General features: G+C 42.7%; 1 protein-coding gene across 1 annotated transcript in view; it reads left to right on the top strand.

The window, feature by feature from the left end:
• The window catches only part of PLXNC1 (plexin C1), a 71,221-nt gene extending 52,065 nt beyond the window's left edge, over positions 1 to 19,156 (top strand). Inside the window, exons 22-31 of the mRNA XM_063154896.1 lie at positions 2,494 to 2,671; positions 3,885 to 3,988; positions 8,205 to 8,259; positions 9,277 to 9,308; positions 9,397 to 9,504; positions 11,423 to 11,586; positions 12,027 to 12,174; positions 13,998 to 14,138; positions 14,234 to 14,308; positions 15,964 to 19,156. Of these exons, the coding sequence (XP_063010966.1) occupies positions 2,494 to 2,671; positions 3,885 to 3,988; positions 8,205 to 8,259; positions 9,277 to 9,308; positions 9,397 to 9,504; positions 11,423 to 11,586; positions 12,027 to 12,174; positions 13,998 to 14,138; positions 14,234 to 14,308; positions 15,964 to 16,068 (1,110 nt within the window). The 3' untranslated portion in view covers positions 16,069 to 19,156. The remainder of the gene's footprint in view (positions 1 to 2,493; positions 2,672 to 3,884; positions 3,989 to 8,204; positions 8,260 to 9,276; positions 9,309 to 9,396; positions 9,505 to 11,422; positions 11,587 to 12,026; positions 12,175 to 13,997; positions 14,139 to 14,233; positions 14,309 to 15,963) is intronic.
• The last annotated feature ends 59 nt before the right edge of the window (positions 19,157 to 19,215 follow it).

Genomic DNA, 19,215 nt, shown 5'->3' with positions numbered 1-19,215 from the left:
GACTGTCGGCTTCTGATTAATGGTTTCTAAAGCCAGGGACTATGCTGTCAGACAGGTGGAATCTGATTTATGAAAACTCCAGTTGCAGAGGGACAGCTTAATAATAATTGGCTTTCCTAGCTCTCCATCAATTGCTTTATCACTTAAGATTAACTTTTGCAGGAAATCGTATCAGCAAAACCATCTGGCTCTCATGGCTTAGAGACTTTTACATGTTTAAATATTCTTTCCCATCTGACCACTTCTTTGAGTTAAAAAGCATTCCTATTATCCTCACACTGTGGATACTTTCACTTAAGCACTCCATACATGACTTGTATCCCACCTACATGAAGGATGACTTCTCTCTTTTCACAGTCCTGTCATCCTCCAGCGAGTGGAGCAGGAATGGGAGGGCTCTCATGTGCTAATGACTGAAGAGGCTGCACATTCCTGTGCAGCCTGTGTGAGAGTGTATGCTGAAAAGGAAAGGAGGAAGAGACATAGACAGTTCCTCTTGATGATCTGAAAGAAGTGGAAAATGAAGCAGGAGCAGGAATATGAATATTGCAGTGTAGGAATATTGTTAGAAGGAAAGGATCATCTGAAGGAAGGAATGCTTCCAAGAGCCAAATAGAGCCAAATCAACACCAGTTAAAGTGCAAGGAGCTGCTTCAGAAATATCAGTTTTGAGACTAGAAGGGGCAAAGACTGATTAAAATAAGTTTTCCAAGGACAAAATACAGTTAGTCCCTGTCCACATTTTAATCCTACAAGACCATGACTTCAGGGCAGTCAGAGTCAAGGACAAAACTGCTGTCTGTACAGTTGGTCTGTGGGCCTAACCAAGCATGACTCCCTCATTGCTGTGCCAATATATTTTTTATTAATTTTCTGCATGAAATCCCAACCTGAGGCATGGTGTCCAGTCTGCTTCTCCTTCTGCAATTCCCACATATCCTTTTCTCTTGTTCCATCTGTCCTTTCCATGGACTCATTTTCCTCACAATTAAACATCTCAGTGTCCTGATTAAGTTGTTCCCCCTTACTTCAGTTACATCCTAGTCTTTCTTAAATCATAATCTTAATAGTTTTGCAACCCTGTTTTTAATAGTCCCTTTGCTTCTGTAGAGACAGTAAAGTTAATTTTTGTTGCATTGGATTACTTTTTTTCACTAGTAGCATGTTGTAATTTCCACTCTTGCTGGGTAATAAGCAGAAAATTCTATTCTACAACTATTAATAACTACCTATTTTTCTGAGAAGATAGAAAAGTTGTCCCTGCAACAACCTGGACAGAAATTCTTGCCTTCACGTGACAGCAGAGAAAAAAAATTGTTTACTTGCTTCCTATTTTAATGCTCAGTCCTTCAGAGTCACATGGAGTCCTCTCATTTCAGTCAGAAGATAGATGTTATACCACAACTGTTCAGCAGCCAGAATGGTTTGAGAACATTTATTTTCCTATGACACTTGCAATCAAGTGCTGGCACCTAAAACACTTGTTTTAATCCTGTCCCAAGACATCTCCAGCAGAACATCTGTGTCCATGTAGCTGGACAGCGATTTCACTGCACAGAGCAGGCTGTGGCACTGGAAATTTTTGGTGTTATTTCTTGGCAATTACAATTACAACTTAGCAATTCTGTGCTCATCCCTTATTTCCTGCCTTCTAGCAGCTGATCTGCCTGACCTGATCAGAAATATGACCTGACAAAAAAACCATTCCCTGGGGATAGTCACTCAGTGTCACTGACAGCTCTCTCCAGCCCCTACTCAGCTCGTGTGCAGGAGTTGTGTCCCAGCCAGGAGTAGCAGTGACTAAAGGGCAGGGGTGCTTTAACCAGACATGGGTGTTTGAGCTGAAATAACAACTAACGGGACACAAGGCACTTTTCTGTGCAGATCTGTACCACTTTGGATTCTATCTATTTTCACTGCTTTTGTGGCAGCCCTGTCAGTGCTGCCTGCAGAGACGGGGCTGTGCACAGACAGACACCGACAGCTCCAGGGGAGCTGTACCTTCTGTGGGATATAAGGCACTCAGCATAATCTGCTGGTGTAAATATGCATTTTAACACTGCTTTCTTGCCACTCAGAATCAATCATGCTTACCATGACTGCTTACTCAGCAACCTTATCAGATCTCTTGTCACTTACAGTTTTGCTGTTAAGGCATTCATTTTACATAAAAGATCTGCTTTTTTTAGAGCATGCATTGTAATTCTTCCTTGTCTCTTGTTTTTTTTTTTGGTAATTCACTGAAATACATTCGCACAAAAGCAGAAGACAAAATACACTCTTGGAAATACATAGCTGTATATATCTATTTTTCATTTTATTAACAGAAAGAATTCTAAATGCTTCTTTGTGTAGTTCCTTCAAATAATCTTTATTTGAAACAACTTTAATAATAAATAAATCTCTCAGGTGCTGAAAATCTGTCTGGAGTTTGTAGGTTTCCTATACCAGGTGTTCCCTATAAGTCAGAATAACACGTGTTTCCTTCCCCAGACGCTGAACATTATCTTTGAAAAAATCCCCGAAAACGAGAGTGGAGATGCCTCTCAAACTATTCAAGTTAATGTTCTGGACTGTGACACCATAGGCCAAGCCAAGGAGAAGAGCCTCCAGGCTTTCTTCAATAAGAATGGCTTTCTCTATGGTCTTCAGCTGGATGAAATTGGTCTTGGTAAGAGAATGTCACTATGCTGTATTTACTGGCCTGTTGTAGAGTTTTCTTATTAGGAACACCTACCTTTGGCTTTGATTCTTTTCAGAGTTCATACAGAACTTAGCTTTTGTGAGGAATTCTGAGGCAAGCACTAGATTTATTTATGTTGCCAGTTAGAACACTGGAGCTACATCTGCTTCACTTCTGCAAGGATGTCAGCATTGCAATTAACAGTGATGTTATTTATTATGTGTATAGAATTTCTCTATTCCTTTCTGGAGTAAGTAAGATGGCAGGCCCTCCACCTAAGTGCAGCTGGTTGGTTGTTACATTTTGTCAGGGGATAAGATGACATATCATGATAATCAAGTATTTTAGTCCCTATCTACTATTCCTCCTACCTCCCTTCCTTCCTTCCTACAGGCCTACATTGCCCTTGATCAGAAGAGCCTTCAAATAAATCTTATTTATAGTCAGACTTGGTTTATATAATAACTTGCCCGTGACTCACAAAGTCACCTACAATATCTGCAGATGTAAATAAGGCTGTTCCAGCAGATGAGTCAAACCACCTTTCCTTGGTGGGTTTTCAAGAGCCCAAGGTCTGTAGCTATCACCACCATGCCACTTCCCACTTACCCTAGTAGGAAACCTAACTCACTCTATATTGTTGGCATTTGTCACCTCCTGGACTGGTGGCATTTGTCACACTCCCTAAGATGTTGATACTTCCTCACCATCTCAGACTCTGTGTTGGCAAGTGCTCGTAATTTACTTTCATATCTGATGTCTTGATGCCTATATCCTGTACCAGTGCCTGACCACCCTTCACAGGTACGGTGTCAGTCTTGTACAGCTCATTTTATGATCTCTTAGAAATGGCTTGTGGAACCTTTCTTCTAGTCCCAGTGTAACCTTTACAGCAGGACACACTTGTGCAGCAGAATAGTGATGAGGTGAAAGCACCTCCAAAAACTCTGCCTTGACCTACACAGAGTGAAGCACCAAAACCTGCTGAAAGGGAAGCCACCCAGGTTGTCACCCCAGAAAAGGAATTAGAAGTGTGGGAGTGCAAAACCACTTTCATGTGACCTAGCACAAGGATGGAGAGAGGCAGCTCAGTTGGGAGTCACTGGTCCAAAAATAGTTGGGTGTTGTTTTTCTTTACAAATGTCAGTACAGTGAGAATGCCATTGGGGTGTAATTGTTTTCTGTTGCTGTCATACTGCAGAACTTGTGTCTGAGGAGCAGCAAAGAGAACTGTTAGATATTGATGGCTCCTCGGAGGTGATGGATGATGGGATAAGGAAGCTCAATACCATCGGCCATTACGAGGTAAGCACGGAAGCCAGACCAGCGAGTTGAGATGTTTCTCCACTGTTCTCAAATGTGATCTGCACAGCTTGAAGTCATAGCTGAGCATCATCAACAGAAGGAAAGAATTGTGTGGCACACAACATTCTTGCCAATGAGTCATGTTTTCTGTTACTTTTCAGAGGTTTCCTTGTTGCAGGGTTGCTTGGTTCAAACATACCAGGTAAACTGTTAATTCTGTCAAGCATTTCATTTAAAACAAAATCTGATTTCCAGCTACGAACATTGCCTTGGGTCTTTTTGAGTCTCTGCTGTTGAGTTTTTGTTGCATCATGAGCAACTGTTTACCTCATCCTGCCTCATATTTTGATTATCTGAACAGGCAGTATTGATACTTTTGAAATCTCACTGCGAGTCAGAATAAAAAGGATTGAAAGCTTTTCTCCCTCTTTTCTTGATACCTCCTATGTCAGTCTCCTTGCCTTTTTCTCTCTCTGTTTCTGCTTCCATCTGCTGTTGGCACTTGTACCGTGTCTTCCCCTCTGCTTCCAGTTGCCCCTGTAAAGCAGTTGTTTGCCATGCTGCAATAATCTGTCCATCATTGCAACAACACACAGAACTGCAACTGGTGGCAGAGCCCTCCTGGGTGTAGCACACTGTGAAAGCACAGCAAGCAGCATTTCCTCTCTGAGGAGTTTTCAGTGACACCAGTCAAAACAGAGAGTGAGATGTTGGAGGAAAATGTGCAGCAGGTGATTGGCCTCAGGTGATATGGAAGTTCACATGTGATGCTTACAGATAGATTTTGGAAATGGAGGTTATCATGCTGAGTGCTTTTACAGGTCTTTCCTCATGCCTCATTGAATTTGAAAGTCTGGCTCTTAACAAGTTCATAAATTTTTATTGATTTAGAAGTTTTGCTGCCATAGGTCTGTGCTGTGCAGTGCAGTATGGTGCTGAGGAACCTGAGCCAACACGGAACATGTTCTGTCTGCATGAGCAAATACTGTGCCATCTATAGAGAAGCAAGGATTTTTAGCAGAAATTTGTATCCTGGGCAGAAAACAAGGCTGCTTAGATCTGAAGCAAGCTCATTTGGAGTCACTTTACAGATTTCTGTAGGCATTTGATGCTCTCCTCACCTCACAGGGGTTCAGCAGTGAACCCAGATGTCCTGAGTCACCATCCAGTGGCTTTTCTGTGCCTGTCTTGAATCTTGTCTACAGGTGAATGTGTGACCTCCTCCACTCCACTTGTAGAGATTTTGTACAAATTAGGGCATTGTAGTGTTGCAGTTTGAGCCTGTACAGCACAGGTCAGTGTAGATTTGAATTAGATTAGGTGTTGGAACTTCTGTCCAATGCGGCAGTGCCTGCCCTCTTTACCACAGGCAGCTATTGCAGGTGCTCCCTGCTTTCCCCAGCAGCCTGGAGCTGCTGAATGCCTGGAGCTCATGGCAAGCTGTGGCTCATGGGTGTCAGACCTCATGGCAGGTAAGTCTGCCCCACTGGTCTCTGTCATACCTGGGTATCTTTGTCCCAGCCCTTGTTTTGTCTGAGGTTTCTGCAGGCAAGGGTTTCTTGCAGATGCAAGTTAGAGAGGAGGCACAGTTGTTTTTGCAAAGCTGTAACTACACTAATTATAGCTCAGCAGCTGCCTTATGGAAATTGTACTGCATGTCTCTACCATAGTTTAGTTCACATTTTCTGACACTGACAAAATAATGTATGTTTTAGGCAAAAGCTCAGTGGTATTTTAGGCAGTGGCTTAGTGGCAAGTATTAGACATTAGCACATCTACTTTATTTTCTTGTATGTATATTGATGCAAAAAGGAATGTAAAAGTGTCTAGATAGCAAGAAAAAGGAACATTGCATACACTCTGTGAGGGCAGTAACATTGCCTGAGAAATTCCAGCTTACATTTCAACAATGCCTTGAGTTTCGTGGCAAGCCTGAATTTTTCTTTTTGTTTACCAGCCTTAAATGCTAGAAAGTTAACCAGACATTTGAAATTGAGAAGTACCATCAAACTTTTTTAAGACACTGGAGCATGAGGGTTGTGTTGTGAGGGTCCCAGATCACCAATCAATCTTGAAAAAGTAGACATAGTTTCTACACTGATTTTTAAAATATGCAAGAATGGTGCATTTGCATTCTTGTGTAGTGTTTGTGAAGAGAAAAAAATCCACTGTTCTGTTAGACTCTCTTATGCCTCTGGCCTGTGTGCTACTTTTGCTCTATTTTTTGGCTCCTAGGAGGTTTATCAATATGTTAATTTATGAGGTCTGTATTATCACTTCCATGAGAATAACCACAAGCCATGATAAGAAAGTTGCTTATTATCTTGACATCTCATTCCCCACACAAGAGCAGAGCTGGACAGTCACTTTCAGACCTGCTGTGCAGTCACAGATCTCCAGTTTCTCAGCTTTCAAGAGTACCACACGTTCCAGGAGCAGGCAGAGCCACATCAAGCAAAACTGAATGTAATCCTGGGAACTCACTGGCAAGGACTGGATTACAGTGAGGACAGGAGGCCTGGGGAGCAAGAGGCATAGAGCCACACTACCATGTCTTCTGTTTTGCAAAGTAGCTCTATTCCACGTTGTCTGGATTGGAAGAGATCTCTCTTTTCCATGTTTGTGCCCCTCAATAATGCAACTGGCAAAGCAAACACTTTTTCAGGTGCCCATGGGAGCAGCCCATCACAAAAAAGTGATTTAGACAGCAAGATGCAAAAAGAAGGAGTTTTTTAAAATGCTTTTTTTAAAAAATTGGATCACACTGTAAGAAACAGCAAGTATGGCTGCTGCAGTAATGATAAAAGGAAAGCATAGTCTACTCGCTGCTAAAAGCATAATTTGTCCCAAAAATAAAACCTAGAGTGTGGGCTTTGGTCATGGCTGCTCTGCTGCAATGCCTCAGATTCCTGGAGGGCAGCATAGTTCTCCCTGTGAGCTCTGCCATCTCCCTGAGGACAGAAGTCAATACATTTCAGCACTGAGCTGCCCTGCTACCTCTTGGGGAAGGAATGGAGGCAGCATGTTGCCCACACTGCTCTGGGAGGGGGTGAGCTGCTGGGTAGCACTGTTCCTGTTTATCTGTCTCCAGGGACAAGTAGGAGGAATGTCTGGGTGTTGGTATCCCCTCACAAGCTAGCCTTACAGCATATTCCTATTTGTAGTGTGGTTTTCAAGTGTTCTGTGCTATCTAAAATAGTTCTGAAAGTCTGTATGATAGATGGAATCTCTGCAAAAAAAATCATAAAATAGATTGCATTTACTTTCCAGGAGCAAATGTGAGTGCAGATTTTTTTGGCACAAGACACAGCTTTTGATAGAGTATCTTAATGTTTAAACTGGTTTCTCACACCAGGCTGGCTGCCAAGGTTTAAAAAACACTTAAATTATTTTGGCAGAGATCCCTTCCTAGAACTGGCCGGTTGTTTTTGTAATTATAGAGGCAAGTACACTAGCACTTGGCAAGACTCAACATTTGATAGCAGAGCAGTGGTGTAGTTCTCAGTGGGAGCCATTTTTTAGTTACTCTTTGACAATAAAAGCATGGCTTGCCAGTTTGTTTTAAAGATAATGAGTAACATCCTGGCAACACTATAAATTCAGGGAAGGAGGAGGTTGATTTTTCCTAGAAATCCCAAGATGGTAAGATATGGATCTTGATCTTATGGTGTATAAATATTTTGCTCAGTTTGAAAATAGTTCTTGGGAGCACCAGGCTAAACCCTCAGAATGGCCCCTCCACAGGACACGGGGAGAACAGACTGAGCTGAAAGAAAGGGGAGCAGAAGAGAATTCTCTTTTGTGTGCACCTCTCTGCCTCACCTTCCCATAAGATTCTGTTGCACTGGGCATAGAGAATTTAACCTGAGCAATCTATGGAAAAATGGATGCAAGAAACAGCACAGAGCAATACATGAACATGAAAATGTCCACATATGGGCTGAACCAGAAAAATCAAAGGAAGGGAAAGGTCTTCAAGGCTGGTGCACTGGAAGAGGTGCCTTCCCACGTGGCTGGGTAGTGCTGACAAGGTGCAGCCACTGCCTGTGCCTGAAAGCCCAGCCCAGGCTGCCTGGCTGTGCACACTGTGGTGAGAACAAAGCAGGCTGGGCTGTCCTGCACTGCCAGTGGCTGAGGGACAGAGGAAATGAAACTGAGGCTTTTGTGAATTGTAAGCACTTCTGTTTCAGCATGATATGTTTGTTTTTTCTTTCAGATTTCAAATGGAGCAACCATAAAAGTCTTCAAAAAGAAGGCAAACACCCGATCAGGTAACACACTCACTGTGACCCCTTTAAACTTTTGTGCAGAATGGTTGGGAATGCACAGAACTGAGCTCTGATTGTATCATGGGCAACAGGAGGTTGGAGGAATTGGTACTTTGAAATAGTTGAGCCAAATGAAGAGCCCCAGCTCTGGCCCTCTGGCAGGCACAGTGGGCCTAAAAGCAAGAAAGAAGGTGAAGAAAAGAAGGACAGAAGGGCTCACAGTCCTCAGCAAATGATCGCCTAGAGATACAGGCTCATAGGCAGGAAAGCAGGACAGGGAAGTCCAGCTGACACAAAGAGAGGGAACAACTCTCTCTGCCTGGTGCCCTGAGCTGTGAATCACAGCCATAGTGCTGCACTGTGCAGAAACACAAATGATAAAACCCCCACTGTTTGGGAATTGTCCTTATTCTCTTGAGTGTGTTTCTGAAAGCTTTGACTTCACTGTCTGAGCAGCATGTCAGCAGAGAAAGGGTGCTTACAGGGGGCCAGTTCATCTCACCTAGCCCTGTGATGCAGGTTGCTCTGACCCAGCTGCTGGATGAGGGTAGAACTTTCTGTAGCCTCTGTGCAGAAGCACACTCCTAAGATGTGTTTCCTTATCATCAAAGTTAGGAGAGATGTGCATCTCCCCCTCAGCAAAGCTGAGGTCGTTTGTTCCCAGCCGTTGTGTTCAAGCCTGACCTCAGCCCACCTGCACTCAGCACTCCTAGAGGCTTAAACCCCTGCAATCATCTCATCTTGTCCTCCTTTCAGAGGAGCTGGGGTTGCTGCCAGCTTACCCCAGCAGCAGATAGGATGCTGTATCACAGTGGTCCAAGCTACACGTTGGCACTAGGGAGGTGCACAGGGTCCATGCATTTCTCAGAGACTTCCCCCACAGCGCAGGCAGGAAAGGATGACACTGACTCTGCTTGTTTGGCATCTTGGATGCACCGTGCTGCACGGCCCAGAGCCCAGCAGAACTCACAAGCTTGTGGCTGTGTGTTTCATTAATGGCTCTCTGCTTTTGTTGTTTAGATGTGGACTACTCAGATGAACACTGTCATTTGGTGAGTTGAATCATTCCACTGCTGAGTGGTAGATTTAATACTGAGCTGTATTTGGATCTGTGTAATCTCTCTAATCTCTTTGTAACAGATTTTACCAGACTCTGAAGCAAACAAAGATGTGAAGGGAGCAGGTCACAAAGGAAAACAAAAATTCAAAGTGAAAGAAATGTATCTCACAAAACTTCTGTCAACCAAGGTAAACTGTAAAGGCTTTATTTTGGGGGAGGGCTGGTGTTGGCTTGGATAGTTTGGCAAAACAGAAACACAAATAAAACCAGAAGTAGTGCGGACTTCCTGAGTGTAAATCAAATGTTAAATGAAAATCCAAAAATCATCGCACTAACTATGGGGGATGACCTTTTGCAAAGACAGACACATTTCAGGTTTTCTAATACTAGAGTTCTAAAATTGTCTGATTACACATAGTATCTCCTTAGTAAGCACAACCTTCTTCTCAGGTTAAAGAAAAAAGTTGTTATTTAGCCCATGGAAAGTGAGTTTTACCACAGAGTTCCATAGGGTGAGAATGAGCCACTCTGGAATGACAGCTTTCAGTCAACAATCTCCTCATTCTGCTCTAGCATTTGCCCAGCTTAGAGACGACTTCTGAAGCCTGAGTTTCACAAGATACTGCCCACAAAATGAAATAATCTGTTATGGTTTCAGATTAGGCATTCAAAATAACTAGATTAACTTTAAAAGCAAGGTCCTTAGGATTTATAATACAAGTACCTAATTTATACAATGTGCAATGCTTAGGAATAAGTCCTGCTCACTCCCTCCGGTAACGTCATCTTGTTTCTGACTTAACTCCAAATGGTTAGAAAGCTCTTTGCAACCAGCATATTGCATAAAATATTCATGGGTGCACAACACTGAGCTGTGCAAGAGGCCTGAAGGGATGATGATTATAGCCTTCTTGCATTTAAAAGTCCATCAATCATTATTTAATTAGGCTGTTGATAGCATCTGAAGTAATTTGGGACAGTCCCCAAAGTGAGAGTGAAGACTGGTCATTTCTCATTACCTGTGAAAACTAACATGAGCCCTCAGGAAATGCTGGAGTAAACCAATAATGTCTTATGGTGGAAGACTGAGGTACAGAAGAAAAGATCAGGCTTTTTAGAAATAGGCCTTTTAAAGGGCTTTAAATTAATCATCTTCTCCAAAGTAGGACACTGCCCTGAACAACAGAGCTGCGATATTCTTTGCTGTGAAATTCCTCTCATGATAGGCTGTGCACTAAATGAAATTGCATCTCACCATCTCTCTCTCTCTCTGCTCCCCTGTCTCCCATACATGCACACAGACACAATCTCAGAGTTTACCCCATGAAATGAACTGGCCAGAATTCATCAGGGCCCTGGGATATGATTAAATCCTTCTTGTCAAGAGAAGATTGGGCTGAACTGAGCTTCAGAACAGATGTGAAGAAATGAAGCACAAAACAGTGTTTTTCTTTGTTTGCCTCTGCTTATAAATACTCAGTGATTATGTCAGTGAGTCCAGCAGCAACCAAACCCTACCTTTAATGAGCCAAATATCTACACTTATGTATCAGAAATATCCAGTTTTCAGTTCTTCTCTCTAATATTAGTGTCTTATAGCACCCAAAGGTGTTATTCTAGAATTAGATCAAGTGCCAGAGCCACTTGGCTGTGAAGTGTTGATGAGCACGTGTTGAGCTTGTGTCACAGATGGCACCTGGAAGACCAGTGCCCTAGGAAAGTGGCTAAACTGCTTTTTTCTCACCTCCCTCTTAATTCCACTCACAAATTTCAAATGCTTTTAGCAACAGTGGCAGCAGTATCCCAAGAGTGGATGTTGTCTTTATTAGCCCAAGTGGTTCTTCCCACCTGTGATTTATCACGGATTTCACCATGATTCTCCTGTAACAGAGCTACAGGACATGTGACATATGGAAGGAGCTCATTGTGATGTATTGTAGTGTCATTTTTGTTATTGTCCTGTTTGCCAGTGGCCTTGATGTTTGCCACAAGCATATGGTAATTTTCTATGTGTGGTTGTCTAGGGGCACACACAGCTCTCTGAGGTAAAACATCCTATTCTTTCCTTGTGTAATAGTAACAAAATATTAACTTTGTTACTTTTAGGTGGCAATTCATGCAGTTGTTGAAAAGCTCTTCAGGAGCATTTGGAGTTTACCCAACAATAAAGCACCTGTTGCCATCAAATACTTTTTTGACTTTTTGGATGCCCAGGCTGAGAGCAAAAAAATTACTGATCCTGATGTGGTTCACATATGGAAAACCAACAGGTATGCCCATGGGATATCCACAGGGGTGTGTGTGCTCTCTGAACACATAGTTGCAAAAATGAAATGAGTCAGGTGTGAGCAGAAGAATAAGATTTTGGCATGTCTGGGAATAAGATGTGGTCTGGCTTTGTGGATAACAGGAACTTTAGTGTATTGATTTAATACAACACAAACCATCAGAGCTTCCAGGTCTGTGCAGCCTGCACACCGAGTTCTCACTCTGAAAGAAGTAGCTGCAGATTGGGAGCATTATTTGAAGCTGGGTGCCTGACAGATGTGTTTGCTCTGTAGCCTTTGTTCCTTGACCCCTTTTTTAGCGTGAAGAAGCAGCCAGGAATGTGCTTTGTTCCATGAGTGCAGTTGCAATTAAGGACCATTTAAAAGCAGTTGTGCTACTGGAGTGGTTGATTTTAAAGATGTTTGTTCTTTCTCCTGTCTAGTCTTCCTCTTCGCTTCTGGGTGAACATACTGAAGAATCCCCAGTTTGTCTTTGACATTAAGAAGACTTCACACATAGATGGCTGTCTGTCTGTAATCGCACAGGCCTTCATGGATGCCTTTTCTCTCGCAGAACAGACACTGGGGAAGGTAATGCTGCCCCTCCAGTCTTCTCCTACTTTCTCAACAAACGTCTTTTTCAAATGTACAATGATTAGGATGATGAAATTCTGGATCTGCTGATATTGGGGGCAGAATTGTCAAGGGCCTAATTAAGCTGGGTTTCCATTCCTCGTTTCTCTGTCTCCTGAGACTGAAGAATTCACCGGTAGACAGATACAGCTATGAGAATGCCTTATTTATAGTTAACTGCTGCTTGTTTTCTCTGCAGTTCAGTTCTGCACAGCATGTTTACACAATAGATGGCAAGAAGATGGAAATTGTAAAGTTCTAATGAAGTTTTAAACAAAGGTCTTAAAAGTATTAACATTATTTGATAAGTAGTCCAAATTTTGTCTGCCACACACCAGTGTGCAGAAAACACTCACAATAAGCTAGTGGAAGCTGTAACAATACTGAAAGGCCTCTGAAGACTGAAACAGTTCCTTTCACATATATTAGCTGCTCCCTTTTTATATGCAAAATTATTTGCTGGAGCAACAAGTTCAGGAATCTTACATTCAAAAATTCTTTAGTATAGTGTCCAGAACTCTGGGGTTCAGAAATACTTCCTTTTTCCCTAGGGTATTTTCCTTTTCTTTGGACCAAAGCAGGAAGCTTTTGTTCAGGCTCATACTACCAAGAAAAATAGGCTAGAAACTTTTTAGCCTGAAAAAATTTGTATATTAAAATGGACTAATTTCCTATGTGATCCAATCCAACTGCTTATCTGTTAAAGGTAAATAGCAATTAATGTGCTTGTTTCTCTTGCTTTAGGAGTGAAGTATCATAAATTAAAGCTAATCACATCACTTCCTTGACGGAAAAACTGCAAATGAGCATGGTTGTTACGTTTCTGTGTTTAACATCCACTATGCAGAATTGTTGAAAAAACAGCTCCTGTTAGCTATTTGAAAAGGGGTGCTGAAACCTGATAAAGATTTGCAATGCAACAAACATCTTGTGACCTTTTAGTACTAGAATGTATTTACCTTCATGATTTTTAAGCTTTTTTCTTGAGACATCTTTTAGCCATTTAGAAAACAAACATTTAAATTACTTCATCACACACTGGAAGCAGTGGTGACAACATAACACGAGATTATGTCACTTATTGCCCAGAGCTTACCAGCCCCCACTTTTACATTCTGAAAATCAGTTTTCCAGGTGGGGCTTTGGCTCCTATCACAAGCATCAGCACTTATTTCCTCAAATGACCCTAAAGCTCCTGGATAGGTTAATGCTGACCTGGGTTGTTGAAGTCCTGGGGTGAAGAAAAATCCCTTTGGCTTTGTGTGTCTGGCAGTCAGCTCTCCATGCTCTCAAACAAACCCCTGAGGGAAAGGAGTAGTAGGGACCAAAGAGATTTAGGGGAACCTCTGCCAGGACAGCACCTAACAAGACTCTCTGGTGTGTCACTGCCAGGGATCTTTCCTTTCAGCAGTACTGCTCTATCTTGTACGTAAATTGGGTTTTGCCCTCAGACTCTTTGGTTCAGCTTTCATAATCTTTCAGGTCTAGGGATCTGTAAGGAGAAAGTGAGAAAGAAAAATATGTCTGAGGGACAAAAAGTCATCAATCCTGATGTCAATAGAAATAATTACATGGCAATTGTCATGAAACACAATACACTATTAGTGAAATCCTGCCTCTGGTTTGCATCTTTGTTTTATAATCTTGGTTCCTTGCATATAAGCACAGCAAAGAAAAATGAGTCACACAGACACAATTAGATGTAATTAACTGTGTGGAGGTGGAACCTCAGGAAATCTGTGCTGTGAAAAGTTACAAGGCTTCAATTTTTTTCTTTTAAGGAAGCACCAACAAATAAACTTCTCTATGCTAAGGACATTCCTCTCTACAAGAAGGAGGTGAAAGCATACTACAAAGCCATCAGGGATCTGCCTCCATTGACCACTGCAGAGGTTGAAGAATTTCTAGCTCAGGAATCTAAGGTATGGTTGAGAAGCAGCAACTTCATTTGCTTTCATGTTAAGTTGTTGTTTTTTTTAAAGGAGAAGTATCTGACCAGAACTGTTGTCTGTTTTAGAAACATGAAAATGAATTTAATGAGAAAGTGGCCTTGTTTGAAATCTACAAATACATAGTGAAATACTATGACGAGGTAAGCACATCTGCAATTTCAGCTGAATCCTTAATGTGGGGTAACACAGTAACCAAGGGCTGGGCTGCTGTGGGACCTGCTGGGTGCCACTCCCAAGGCAGCCCCTCCTTAATGCAGCCGTGGCTGCTGCGGAGCTGGGACGGGCTGGAGCGGCGCAGCCCCCAGGGCGCTGCAGCCCCCACCCCTCTGAGGGGGCACAGGCCAAGGGTTTGTCAGTGCCCTTTACTGTCACTGCTGCATTGCACAGAGACAGTAGCAATAACATTTTCCCTGCAGTTTTGAGGAAGTGCCTATATAGCCAAGGCTTCTTGTTTTACTGTGTTTGCAGAGCCTCTGCAAATGCCCGTCACAACTCCTGTGCACGTGCTCCATTTCCCTGGAGGCTCAGAATCAGATTAGACTGTAGCACCAGGGTTCTTGATTTCACAGTCAGTGCAAACACCTCAGTGGAGCACACAGCCTTAAAGCAAGAGTTGTCTGCTCCTCTCCCATCATAGCTGTCTTAATGCTCTCCTCTAATAGTCTTTCTCTTAAAAAGAAACAGCTATAGTTTCCAGTCCCTGCTATTACTAACAAAAGAAATCTTTTCTCAGCTGAAAGTACTTAGTCACAGGCCACCTCTAAGCTGCTTTCTAAGAAAATCCCTGTCCTCCACTTTGCATGATAGGATTCTCCACTCCATTTTGTTCAGCATCCTTAACAGAGGCTGCGTGTGCCTGTGCAGGGACTCAGATAAGAGCCAGCTGGGGTGTGTTGCCTGAAGGCCTCCTTATGCTTCCAGCAGGTTGTCTGGGTTTCCCAGCAACCAGGCCTTTCTCTCTTTCATCCTCAGCAGCAAGCACCAGCACTTGCTGTAGTCATCCAGCTCTCAGTCACCTGTTAGCTGGCTTACCACTTCTGATCTCTGACATCCCAAATTACCTGGATTCAGCATCAAATCTTTGCCTCCTGAAACAAGCTTGGGATGATTCTCAAAATGGCATCATCCTTTATTAAGCTCATTAAAATGATTGATACAGGAGAATTCAGTGTACTTTCTAATCTTAGTGCCCATTTTTGCTTTTTTGAAGCTAGTACAGGCTAAACATAGCCCATCCTTAGAAGGAAATCTTCCCTCTGCTCTTCCCCCTCTGGCTTTTGACTGGGGGCAGCCAAATCTTTTTCATTGTTTACTGAGACCTGTCCCTGTGTAGCATTCCCAGCTGAGATTTCAGGCAGCAGTAGTGCTCCATTCTATCACCTGGGCCAGAGCCAAGTGGGTGAGTTTGAGGAAAAAAGGCAGTTTATTGCCCTTGGCTTATAGGGCAGAGGAAGAGAAATAAAATATCACTTGCAAATCTTCTGTAGGGTAAAAGCTGGAGCACTGACCTTGCCTCACACTCTGAGAGATGAGCATGTGTTGGGTTTGTTTTGGATTTTTTTGCTTGGCTCAGTCATTCTTTTGTGGAAGTGTTGCAAATCCTGTGATCAGAATGACTTGAAGGGAAAACTACCAAAATAAAGTGTTAAAGTCTGAAAAGAATGTTTACAGATAAGCAGGCACTCAATGCATTTTTCTGTCAGTAGTTGTTAGAGTACAGAAAAACAGGCTTTATAAAATAGCAAGTAAAATAAGCATTAAAAAAATTATTCTCTCTTCTGCTAATTGTTAACAGATTATCAGCAAACTCGAGCGAGAACGGGGGTTTGAAGAAGTCCAGAAACAGCTCCAGCAAGTAAAAGCCTTATTTGATGAAAAGAAAAAATGCAAATGGCATTGAGCAGAGCACTGACTCACAGCACCACTGTGGGGGATTTTCTATTAGTGCTACTGCTCCCAAAACTGTTTTGACTGACTTTATGTACAGGGTTTGAAACGTTTGGACACTCTTCTCCACTCTGACCATTCCACGCAATCGACGATTGGGAGTGAAATATGGGCATGGTTACATATTCACACAGGGGCATGTGAAAGTGAACCTAATGTTGGCAGGGTCAGCATTTTTAGGTACTTGAGCACACATAACCCTTTGGTTGAAAAGTACCATCTAGTAAGCTTTTTGCTTACTTTAAAATAAGGTCATAGGAGATGTGCAAAATACAATGTAAGTTCAGAGTTGCCCACATGAACTTGCAAGTCGCTTACCTCTTTTTTTTAAGAGAAAAAGCTGATGTTTCACCACATCCTTTCAGCAGCTTGGCAAACTGTGAGGGTGAGAATACGGGTCAGCTGCAGTTTCCTTCCTTCCAGTCAAATGTTCGCTAGATCCTGTTCAGAAAAAATAAACCATCAAAAAAACAACAACAAAAAAAAGAAAACTACCAAAACAAAAGAAAAACACAAAAAAAAATCAACCTCAAACACATAAAAAAAAACCCAACAACAACCTGGCACCAAAGTGACACTTAGGATGTGTGTTTACTAGACATAGTGGGTCTGAGGTTGGAAGGCCAAATGCCACATGGCAGACTTACCTTTGTTAGGTTAGAAATTCTGTGTCCAAAGTGAAGCGAACCACTGAGGGGAAGAGGTGAGGGGAGGCTTTTGGAGAAGGGCATTCAGCCACCATCAGTCTGTGTTTACATTTTTGACCTTTCCATCCTTAAATAAGCTGTGAAACACTTGTGAGCAGCTTCACAGCTGAAACCGCACTGCATCAGGACACTTGTGATTTGATGAAGCAGCTGCCCATGGCTGCACTTTGGTGCACAAAGCTGTACTCAGGTGCACGATCAGCCCATGCATCAGTGCCCATGGTCCTGGCCAGCCTTGCCATCTGTGTACAAGGGCCTCACAGACCTAAAGCCAGCATGTGGGGATCAGCTCAAAGGTTGGTTTAATAATATTTAAGAACAGGAAGACTGGGGTTTGAGACAATGATACAAACTTGCAGGGGTTGGGGTGGGGAGGGATAACTGTCTGTCTTAGTCCAGCTGGGGTTTCTTGAGGCTTGGCTGTTTTGGAAGGAATGTGTCCATTACCCTTGTATGGAAAGCAGGGGCATGGCTGTGCTGCTGGGATGGGGCTGGGGCAGTGGCTTCTGAGCAAAGCCACAGAGGAGCAGCCGTGGCTCTGGCTCTGCTACAGCACCAGCACAACCCTACCCTCTCCTACAGAGCTGAAAGGGTTTGTCAGCCTGGACTCTGCTTCAGCCACAGGAGGCACGTTCTGAGGCTGTCACGTGCCCTTAGATTTGAGGTAAGGCATTCATGACAAGGAGATACATTTCCATACATTTCTGGAGGTGGTGAGTGGTGTAGCACAGTGGCCCACAGGAGAGGGTAGAGCTGTCACCTGCCGTGGCAGTGGGAAAGGTGCCATGGGCTGTGAATGGCACAGGTGGCCCAGGTTTGGTACAGAAAGCCAGTGCTGGGGCTGTGAGCAGCCAGAGCTGGCTGCACAGAGGTCCCAGGCAGCGGAGGAGCCCCAGAGCTCAGGCATCGGTGCTAATGCCGCCTGCTCTGGCCACAAAGGCAGCTGGCCCCAGGCACAATCCCAGTGGCAGAAGCAAGGCAAGCTGTTAATGTGGAGAAAAGCAAACACAAAACAGGGTCCTGCTGGTCTGCCCCCTCCCTACCATGTGATTGCACAAGTTGTTCCTCTTGCATACCAGAGAGGGCAGCCGCCAACCAACCCATACTGTGATGGCTTTGTTGGTTTTTTTTTAATTCAAGTCTTACACTTGCTATTAAGTTTACACTTTATACTTGATGGAATGTATGGCTTTGTTCAGGACACTGCACTACAATGTTGCAGTACTTTCAGCAGTTCTCTGCCTGGCACAATGTATTTTGATAAGTTCAATTTTAATTGGAAAAAACCCCATACACCTCTAACCTATCTTGCCCTCTGTCCTAAAAGAGTGGACCATGGCTTGACTAGCACTTAAGCTTGGAATACCTGCACGTAAGGGCTTGATTTTTATTGTTCTTAATCTAACCTTTTAAAGCAGCATCAAATAAATAGAAAAAGCACAGTAATTGATACTGAAGGAGAGGCAGGAGTGGATTACACTTTCCAGTTAGTTCTCTTCTGCTTCACGTGTTTGCTGGCAGTGCATTCAAATGAACTGTGATAGTTTTGTTCAACAGTAACCTTCTGTACAGGCAGAAAAGACAACTCCAACATTTCTGCTTGAAAAGCTGTAAAATATAATCTGTTTGCGTGGGTCTGATCCTGTGAACTTCACTATATGTGTTTATATTGATGAGGAAATGAAAATCAGTCCTATTCTGTATTTGTACTACTGCTTGTTTGCTACAATAGCTTTAATGATTTCTAGAGATTAAGTATGTGTTGAAGCAGGCCCTGTAGCTTTACCTACAGCCTGGAATAGGATTATTGCCTTTTATTCAAGCCTCCTAAACAGTGTCACTCTGTTAGTAAACCATTTTTAAGTCATACTGGGACTTTGTAACCCATCAAGTGGATCTCACTAAGTGATGTGAAGTATAATTAAGTGGTTGTGGCTCTTTTGGTAGGTTTGGGTCAGCACACAAAACATTGGTACACCTTCTGTATCTGCAATTTGCCATTACTGTCACACAGAGAAAAAGAACCACCTCTGACTATTATGGCAACACAACAGTTCTAATCACATCCTCGGAAATGAAAAGCAAACTTCTCCTCAACTTACTTTCCATGTTTACAGGCAAACTGCTATGGCAAACAGTGTGTTTCTAACACTAGCTTACAGAGCATTATTTTGCAGTCATCTAGTTTGAAGTCAAATCTTACTAATGTGTAAAGTAATTCCTGTTGTACAGAAGTTAATCTGTTGTTTCAAATGAATGGTTTAAAAAAGTGCAAAGACAAATACATGTTGGTGTTTGTATGGGTTTATCTAGAATAAAAGCATTTGGAGGTTAGTTTGATTGTTCACTTTAAAATGGTTACAAGAAAGCAAACACAGCTGGTAACAAGGCAA

Source organism: Melospiza melodia, chromosome 4, assembly GCF_035770615.1.
Source record: "Melospiza melodia melodia isolate bMelMel2 chromosome 4, bMelMel2.pri, whole genome shotgun sequence".
Taxonomy (NCBI): Eukaryota; Metazoa; Chordata; class Aves; order Passeriformes; family Passerellidae; genus Melospiza; species Melospiza melodia.
This window is presented reverse-complemented; position numbering and strand designations above follow the sequence as displayed.